Below are 9,893 nucleotides of genomic sequence, written 5' to 3' on the forward strand. Positions count from 1 at the left end.
TTCTGCTCCCAACCCTACCACTCTTCTCATAGAAAACCATAGGCAAGGAGCTCCATTGCTTTTTCTCAGTTGTGAAGTGTTTTGTAATTTACTCATTGAAGGTGCTCTGTATCACCTACAGAATGATAGTATTACTTAATATTATTCTTTATACACGAAGGAAATTGGTGTTGACTGTCTTTCTGATAATTTGACTATAATCCCAGAACTGCATATTGAGTTGTGATGAGGTTTACTGCTAACAGATCTGATTAGAATGCCGTACTTACGGGGGAGGTGAGTGATTGAGCTAACAGGACCTGATGTTTCCATTTTTTCTTGATCTGCCACTGGCTATGCATACATTAACCAGAAAAGTTTTGTAGCCTGATCCAGAAATTTTATTCAATCAAGGCTGCTGCCGCTTTTCCCCCTTTTTTCAATGGTATTTTTTTTTAACAGTAGAGCACAAAAGACTTTGTTTAGAAGAGATGAGAATAAAACATCATTTTTTTGTGGTTTGTGGGTTTGTTGTTGTTTTTTTTTCTTTTTTCTTTCTTTTTTTTTCCAAAGCTAAAAGGAAAAGGCCAGAATCAGGACAAATGTGAATTTGCAGTGTTGAATGTAATACATTTTCCATCAAAAACTGAAAATTGGTACTTTAACATCAGGTCACTGGGAAATCCATTTTGTATAGAACAGTTTTACAGTGCATTGTTGATTGTGCTAGAGAAAAGGCATGCTCTGTCACAGCACTTACTGTTTTCTTCATTCTAGGACAGATCAGCTCCCCGAGGTTCAAAATCTTATTCGTCATACTGAAAAGAGTGGTGTATCCCTTGGAGCTTGCCACCAACATGAGAACCTTGAACCAATGCTGCTGAAAGAATTCAAAAATCCACTCAGGTTTAAGATGCTCAAGGTATGCCTATTTTTACTGTCATCTTCGCTCCATATTGATGCGTATTTGTCTGCATGGCCATGGTTTGTAGAACCAGGTGTAACTGTCATCTCACATCTGAAGCATGTTCTTTCTGTGTTGAAGTTCCATGCTAAATGCATACCTGCTCCAGAATGACAACTACTTCTGTCATTTAGAGAAGGGTGTTGACTGCCTCAGGTGGGAATTTTTAAACGTGTAGATTGAATTATTCTTTTACCTTCTGTAAAAGTTTCAATTCTATCTTACAGAATGAAAAATACGTTGATCATCTGGCAGATTATAACGTGCAGCATGACCAGCAAAACCACACTTTATCAACTTGGTTAAATGCCAACAGTGAAGCGTATCTCCTTGGAAACACCCCCAACAGTTTTATATCCTACACGTTTTCTCCACCTTCACCTACAGACAGGTAATACAAATGTAATCCTAATATTTGCATCTTCAAAGCTGATTGAATCTTTGGGTGCTAAAAGCTAGGATTTTTTTTCCTGCTTATGCTTTTGGATACAAGAGAAGAATGGTTATAAATGTTCAGGATTTTTTTCCCTTTGTTAATATCTTCCCAAACTGCGTAGATTGACGGATGTGGTAGACAGCTACAGAGTATATTGATGACAACTGCTAAGCCTGAATACGTAAACCTTCATTCATATTCAGAAATGCAGAAAATGCAGAACACTGGGGCTCCACCCAAACCCTATTCTGCATTTCACAAATTTGAGTTTCACTGCCATTTTTCTGGAGAACAGAAAGAATACAACATCTAACAAAAGAGACCTATGCATGAATATGCTTACTTTCCCCTACAGGTTACATTTTTCTGTAGATATACGGACTCGATCATCAAGAGGTTTAATAATTTTCATGGAGGAAACGTCTGAGAATTCTTATATATCTCTCCACATTTCAAAAGGACATTTTGTCTTTACACTTAGTTCTGGAGGAAAACGATTCAAAATCAAAACCAGTACTAAATACAATGATGGGCAATGGCACACTGTAAGTATTATGGCACAGGAACCATGGTGAAACCATGGCAAGCATTCAGCACGCATGGCCTATTGAACTTTTAAGTTATTAGGCAGAGACAGGGAAGGAAAAAAATGAAATTGTTCCTTTTGGCCATCTGAAGTTAATTCATATGCTTGAAAGCTCATGTGGTTGACAGGTGTCTGTTATGAGAGAGCTTACAGAGACCGATAGTCCCAGCATGTTATTTTCAGTTTAAATATTTCAACAACACGGTGCTTAAGTTAAAGAAAAAAATACCACTAAGGGATCATTAAGATACAGAATAAAGGCAGTATTCTGATTTCTGTCACATGCACACAGAAAGCATGGAATTACTCCATTCACAGGCTGTAGCAAAGGTGGCCAGAATTTGGGTCCCTGACAGTCAGAATGGTTGGTGTGCGAGATGCTACTTGTTTTCAAACCATCTTGGTATTTGATGCAAGTATTTTATTTATCCACTTCCCTTGCTACTTTGGCTAGTTTCAGACCAGCCTGAAAAATACACTCTCACTTTAAGACTATATTGTATATGATTAATTTTTTTAAACACCTGTTTTTTTGCTGTTTGGTGCTCTAGCTGCAGTGACTTTCATTGGCCTTGGGTTCTCACGTTCTGTTATGTTTGCACCCTGCAAAGGTGGTCTTCAGCAGAGATGGGAAGAATGTACTCCTTGTTGTTGATGGTCTAGCGGCCCAGCATGGAAGATTAGCAAGAAATTCCCCTGTCAGCATTAAGCCACCAATCTATCTGGGAGGCCTGCCATCACTGAAAAGACAGGTAAATAACTGTGATGCATCCACTTCCACATACTCCCCAGGCTGCACTAATTACATGTGGAAGTGTTAATATGAAGGGTTTCCATGTTGAAAAGGTCTGGCGGATATTTCCAAGCACTGACTGTGAGCACTGTCTGTAATCGATGTTTGCAGTTGATCGTTACAGATCATTTTCCTCAGCTGTTCACACAGCTCTCAACTGGACCCATATATCCAACATGTGCTACTGAGGCACGGCTGATAGCCATGTGCCATTTTCATTTCTGTTCTTTAAGAAATAGAAAATACTGAAGTCACATTTGTAATTCCAGGGATAGCGTTTTCCCACAGACTGCTTATCTCAGTGGGCTAAGTGATAATCCATAAAGAGCAAAGGCTCCTCTTAATTAAGAAATTATGGATGTAGAACCCGATTTTAATCTGAAGTAGAAGTTGTTCCTATTACTTCAAGAATGAGAAAATTATCAATGCAGGGCATTTTGTAAAGGCAAGTTAAAATAAACAGCCTCTTAGGAAAGAAAGGGTGTATTTGAGATCTTACAACTCCCATTGTGTTGTCCTTCTGACACATCATTGGGAGCATCTGTTTTGCAAGCAGGAGTTCTGTTAACTGGAAATCAGCTATTTCATGTTTTCAGCTCTTTTAGTTTCAGAATATCTCTTCACTGCATACGAGATGGAGTTTAGGTGCCCTTAAATAACCATTGTCTGTCTACAGTCCAACAATACAAAAAACTAGCAGGTAGTCTTACTAAAAGGATGGTCATCATGCTTTGGTATTCATGTCTTGAAATATGCTTTCAGAGTATACCAGTGAAGAGTTTCAAGGGTTGCCTGAGGAATTTTAAGATGAATGGAAAAATCATGAATGTACCTCAGCAAAAAAATGGTGTGCTTCCATGTCTGGATATTCCCATGGAGATGGGGATTTATTTCTTTAAGGAAGGAGGATATATTGCCATTGGTAAGCTGTGTAGAAATTATGGTTTAAATGTATATACATGTACACAGAAGGATTTCTTGTACTTACTCTTGTGAAGTTTTCCAACTGTCTCTTCCAACGGTTGTTCATCTACACACTCTTTTTAATTCTCCACAGACAATTTGCGAATGGGCTTGGATTTTAGGATAGTATTTACCATTCGGCCAAGGAGTTCAACAGGTGTATTACTCCATTCTGGAAGCAAGCCAGACAACTACTTGACTGTTTACATGGAAGAAGGAAAAGTAAGTACCTGAAATGGAATCACAGCCTATATATTACCATTCTTCAGCAGGGAGGAGTTCTGAGCTTGAGCCCTGGACTTAGGTGTTACTACATTTGTGTAGAGGTTTAACACTGAACAACTTCTTCAGAATGGTTTAATGCCATTGCATGGAAACTGGAGCATTTAATGTGTCTCTGTGCCTACAGTAGGAGCTTCCCTTGTGTGAACACTAGCATGCACGTGTTCTTTGCATAGCAGTCAGCAGAAGGGCACAGTCTCCGTTTTCTCAGGCTTCGAAAAGCCTGAGAAACCTTACAACCCTAACCCTAAAAACCCTAAAGCCCTAACCCTAAAAAGCCTTACAACCCTTACAAGAACTGGCTGGGCTTTTGGCCAGAGGCTATAGGACTCCATGGCTTATTTCCACTTCTATTTTAGTCATCATTTGGCTGTACTGATGCAGCTCTGTAACAACATTCATTAGGGAACTTGTGCAGTTTTTTTGTGTTAGCATCTGCTCTAGTTGAGAGGTGTGTCATGGTGGTGATTTTTATCACTTGTTTTTTCATAATGTAACAGGTTTAGAACGTATGTTGGACCCCAAAACCATTGTGCTTGCTTCCGTATAGACATCAAATAAAAATACGTCTCAGCTCAACAGAACCTGTTGTCTGGCATGGTTTAAACGAGCATAACTCTACCTACCTTCAGAAAGGCTCAGCTTTGCTCTTTTCTCCCTAGTCATAGCTATCCATTCGCGGTCATCCCTAGTGCAGGTCAACAGCTAACCAGATTAGGGAACTTGTTTTTATTATTTGTCTTCTTGCCATTGGTTAGCTTCACCGAGCTTGCTGATCTGGTTCAAGACACAGCTAGCACGTGGAAGCAGGGCCATCAATAGCTGGGGAGTCCTTAGGGACAAGATAGAGCACTTTTTTCAGCAGTAACTTTGATTCATGCTGGCTGTCAGTGTGGGCAGGGTGGTAAAAGGTCAAAGGGACACCATCAGTCCTGACACTATCAAAGGGAACTCACTACATCAGTCACCAGACCATTACCAAGTTTGTTGTAACCATCACAGAAAAATAGTCTGTTTACAAGGAATGAGGAGTAAGACGTAAGAAAACACAAGCAGATTCTTGTTTGAAATATCACGGTAAATAGTCAAGCTACAAGCTTCTCAAGTGAAATACAAGAAGACCAAAGCTATGTGAAAGGCTGGAGAAATATATTGCAGTGATTCTGTCTGGAGATGCCTAGCATGTAGGTGACTGCTTTCCAAAAAGGAAAGGGAGGCCTAGTAGGAAAGACTTTGTCTCAGAGAGATTATGTCAAAAGAATTAACATAATTTTGTAAGATTGAGGGGAAAGAAAAGACAAAGGTCTTGCTCATACGCTTGTAAATTCTGTAATACATCTCCTGGGATTTGATTAGGGAAATTTACTTTCTTTCCGGAGATGATAATTTCTGGAATACGTATACAATGACTGTGACCCTTAAAACTAGGTGAAACCCAGCCCTCCGCAAGTTCAGTAAATTACTAAAAGCACTGTATTTTTCTGTTCCTCATTTCTTTGCCATGGTAACTTAACAGATAACTGTTTTACAGCTCATTGCTGCTGGAAATAGTGGTGCTGGAGAATTCCATGCAACAGTCACACCTCGGCAATCTCTGTATAATGGACAGTGGCATACAATTGCAGGTATGTTGTATCACACTGATTCTTCAGAAATTTGGAAAGGAGGGTGAGCAGAAAGCATTGCAGACCCAGATTTTTATTAATCATTTCACTTTTGTTTATTCTGAGAATACTCTTAAGAACAATGTGTTTTGTGTTAATTCAAGGCATTACATGAGAGGGCTTTTTTTGGGCTGTATTTAGCCCCAGAGTACCTAGATGTGTCAACTTGACTTTGAATTGAGACAAAATCAATATAAAAAAGATTAAAAAAAAATAAAGTTAAATTTCAAAACAGATGTTGTTTAAAAAATAGTGTCATATCTAGCTGGTTCTTCAATAGTGTTGAGAAAGAGTACTCATATACCTGCTTCTTTGCAGTCTCTCAGAAGGGGAACGCTGTGCAGCTTGATGTAGGCACACAGAGTAACTATACCACTGGACACCCACCCTTTTCTCCTAGACATCTGCATCAGCCACTCTACTTTGGCAAAATTCCAGGTAACATTATTGCTGCTTTATTTCTTTATGTAGCTACTGTTTTTTTTTTTTCCTTTCTAAAACAAATGTTCTGTTCATGCATGTAGTCCTATATCATTCTCCCCTCTTTTGAAAGCCTTGAAGTAGTTCATCTTTCAAATCATTTTCATTTAATTAAATTTGATATTTCTACCTTGTTATAGCAATTTTGGACGCACCGTGGCTTCCAGTTAAAGACTCATTTTTTGGCTGTCTTCGAAATATTAACATCAACGGCAAACCTGTCTCCACCAAGAGAATTTCAGAGGTTCATGGTGTAGTGAGTTTGCATGGGTGCCCGGCCACGTAACTTTGCTGCTGCAGTATTTGTACACTCATCAGGTTGGGCCTGCTGAAGAACTACGTGAATTCATGCAGCGTGGGTTCCACTTCTGCTGATCACTGGGTCACTGTCATCAGGCTGGATATTCACAAGAGCTGGTGAGCAAATGCATCCTCTGGATGTGGACTGCGCCAAAGCAAATTTAAAGTATGGACTTCGATAAACTCCCTATTAAATATTATTGATTTCCAAGGTAATCCATTGTGTCTTTTGAAATATATGCAGAAAATATAATTGTATATACCCTACTGGGCCAAATTCTGCTCTCACCCGCAACAGCATGCAACTAAGTAACTCCAGTGACTTAAGTTCAGAAATTTGCCTTAATGCTGGTCATCTTGAGAGCAAATTTGATCCACTAATATAAAGAATTCTATAAAAAATATAAATCTCTTCGGATTGATGAACAGAATGTTTATACAGAAATGTACATTAATGTTAAAAATAATAATATAAATGGAGTTTGAAGCACTTTAAGGAGTGAAACTGGGAGTTTGTTACAATGCGAGGAATTCTGGGGCCAAATAAATACAGTACGTTTTTAAAACATTCCATTTTCCTGTTTGGTTATTTCAATCTGGTATTTCTTTGGTGTCCATTTTACAAACACCTAAATTCTGCTTGCTTTATACATATATTTCTGTAGCTTTAAGGAGCTGGTTTGCATGAATAAGCAGGAGTCCATCATCTCTGCTTATTAGAATTTGGTTATGTAAAAACCTCAGAGTAATTTTTCTTGTAAGCTTCAGAGCCAGAAAGTTTCCTCCATAGACCTCTTTTTTTTCTGATTAAATGAAGACAAGATAGTTTAGGAACAGCACTGCACATGGTACGGTTGTGTAGTGTGAACTGCAGGACTAAACCAGCAAAACTGTTTTCTTTGGCATTCAAATCTTTGTACCTGATCATGACCCATGGTGGAGTGAGGGGACCGACTTTGCTTTTGTTTTCTAAATACAGGGCTGACCTGAATAGACTTGACTTGGCTTCACCTTCTACTGTCCTTCAAAAGCAGCATTTTGATGCTGTTTTTTGTTTTATTTTTTTTCCCAGTTCACTGATGACATCCCTTTTTTTGCAAAATAAAAAGTTTTTCTAAGGCTGGCCACTAGGCGGGAGAAGATAGTGATAGAAACAAACCTTTCTTCCCACCTCCTGCTATGTTTGCTCCCACCTTCCACTGTCTTCTTGCCCAGGTGCAGCAGGATGTCCTCACGGTGCGTGGAACGAGGTGCTGCCTGGATTAACAGAAGATCCCAGATCAGTAGCCCTTACAGCCGTGGTTGTTAATCCCTTATTAAATTCTTGCAGCTTCAGGTCTTTGGGGTGACAAAAGTGTCAAAAAGCTGTTCATGCACAATCTTGCATTGCTTTTTTTTTTAGCACAACTTTGTATCTTTGCCCATACAGGGGGCTCTCAGTGATTGAGTTACTTTTGGGGAATGGGATGGGGTGAAAGCATGCCAGGGTTGATGTCTCTGAGGGAGCGCAGAGGATTGGCACCCAAAGGTGCCCTTTCTCTAGAGGTGCTCTGCAAAAACTGCTTCTCCTGTATGGCTGCCTGCAGTTGGAAAGGAAATACCCACATGCCTAGAGGTGGTAGGATTTGGAAATAATCTTTTCAGATAGCAATACCTGAATCCTTTCTACACGTAATGCCTTTGAAGTAACCCCCTGCCTTTGAAGTAGACTGTCAGCTGTAGAGGTGACCAAAACTGTGGAAATGCACAATTGGTTTACTGGCCTGAGCTGGCAATGATAATTTCTATGTGGAGAAAGGAAGGACTGTTAAACTTTATCAAGATATTCTCTCGTAACATTTCAATATCTCATGCCCACCAGACTGCTCACTGAAGCAGGTTTTCCCTAGCCCCAAGATAGCCTTTTCCTTTTTCCCTTCCCCCATCAAATAAGTAAATATAGCAAAGATCTTTGCCTCACAGTCTGGAGCCAGTCCTGGATTTCAATTCCCTTGCACTTCAATTTATTTTGTCAGAAATATTTTTTAATGCTGACAGGAAAGAAATGAAAAATGTATAAAGACTTCTGTAAATGTATGTTGTAATATCTGATAAGTATTAATTCCAGTACAATCCTAATACATTAAAAATGAAAAAGTTGAAAAGTGCCTCTGATTTTAAGGGTGGCTTGTTTTCTTTTTTTTGTCATTTTCTTAATTGTTATAAGTAATATTTGCAAGGCTCTCATCATTCAAGCGTTGGCATTTGGTAGCTGAAGGAGTATCAAATATACTCAGTACACTGCAAGTGCGTAGCTAAACAGGCACTTTAACAGACTGATGTTATAGGCTCATCTGAATCCCAGATCAATTACACAAGGAGAGCAGATTTCCTCTCTAGATTAAACCACGTTGATTTTGCTAGTGCCAAGCCCCTCCCTCAGCCACGTCACGGGCAAGGGGTTCTTTTCCAGTTAATTTGGATTGGATTTAATAGAAGCATGTTACCTGGGGCGGATGACACTAAGTCCAATGAGCTCCCGTTTATTATAACTACAAAACACAGCCAGATTATAGTGAGAGCTGAAAGCCGGTTAACAGACCTAACACTGAGATGTGCAGTCAAATAAAATGAAATAGATCACAGGGCAGTCAGGAAAAAAAGTACAGTTACTGTAGAAAAAGTTGTGTATATACAAGGAAAACATTTTTCACTTCACTGCTTATAAATGACACTGTTATTTAAGTCTCTAATTAACAAAAGCTTCCAATTAAGACGTCTTAACAGACTGTCTCTACCTCTCCTTGAAGGCCTGTGCTTTTGCTACTGCAGAGCTCTCATGTAAATACAGAGCCCTAAGCCCTGCAGTCAGCAGCAATATGAATTGGGTGAATTAATTCTCTTTGGTTTTGCAACCACTTATTTGGATTCACCTGTGAGCCATTTCATTTCATCCTCCTGCTAGTAGCTTTGCCTCTTCTAGAGTCCTTGGTGAATTTTGTTGTGTTTTTTTTGTTTTGTTTTGTTTTGTCCTCGTTATTTTTGCCCCCTCCCCTCTTCTTCCTTTTTGTCCCTCATAAAATTAGTGGAGTAGCCTGGAAAACATGGTCTCACTGAAATCTCTATAAATGTATTATGGCTTTGTAATGAACTCTTACCGTGCTTTTTGCCTCCTACCATTTTCTTTGTGGTTTCTTCATTTAAAAAGTTCAGCATCTTTCTCCAATGATGTAAGGAAATTTAGGGCACAGTGGCCCGGTCTTCTGTAAATGTCTGCACTTTCTAAAAATACATTAAATGGATGTCCCTGGCAAAAGGAATTGCTTTATGTTAAAAAGGGATATGGCCATGATGCAATGTTACGGCTTCACTTAAGGCATTGAGACTGCAAGGCATAAGCATAAACCTCCTTTGTGTAGCTGGCCCAGACATCCCAAAATTGCAAGAGGCTGGTAACTGCCAGAGCT

At 39.3% G+C, this 9,893-nt stretch overlaps 1 protein-coding gene across 5 annotated transcripts in view; it reads left to right on the forward strand.

Annotated features, from left to right (window-relative positions):
* The window catches only part of LAMA3 (laminin subunit alpha 3), a 114,623-nt gene extending 107,614 nt beyond the window's left edge, over nt 1–7,009 (forward strand). For all 5 annotated transcript variants that reach the window (XM_035564064.2, XM_035564065.2, XM_035564066.2 and 2 more), the window contains 9 exons: nt 757–901; nt 1,171–1,334; nt 1,735–1,924; nt 2,577–2,717; nt 3,521–3,680; nt 3,816–3,943; nt 5,535–5,628; nt 5,986–6,105; nt 6,288–7,009. In XM_035564064.2, coding sequence (XP_035419957.1) covers nt 757–901; nt 1,171–1,334; nt 1,735–1,924; nt 2,577–2,717; nt 3,521–3,680; nt 3,816–3,943; nt 5,535–5,628; nt 5,986–6,105; nt 6,288–6,433 — 1,288 coding nt within the window. In that variant the 3' untranslated portion in view covers nt 6,434–7,009. The remainder of the gene's footprint in view (nt 1–756; nt 902–1,170; nt 1,335–1,734; nt 1,925–2,576; nt 2,718–3,520; nt 3,681–3,815; nt 3,944–5,534; nt 5,629–5,985; nt 6,106–6,287) is intronic.
* Nucleotides 7,010–9,893: the final 2,884 nt, after the last annotated feature.

This window comes from Cygnus atratus, chromosome 2 (genome assembly GCF_013377495.2).
Source record: "Cygnus atratus isolate AKBS03 ecotype Queensland, Australia chromosome 2, CAtr_DNAZoo_HiC_assembly, whole genome shotgun sequence".
NCBI classification, from domain to species: domain Eukaryota; kingdom Metazoa; phylum Chordata; class Aves; order Anseriformes; family Anatidae; genus Cygnus; species Cygnus atratus.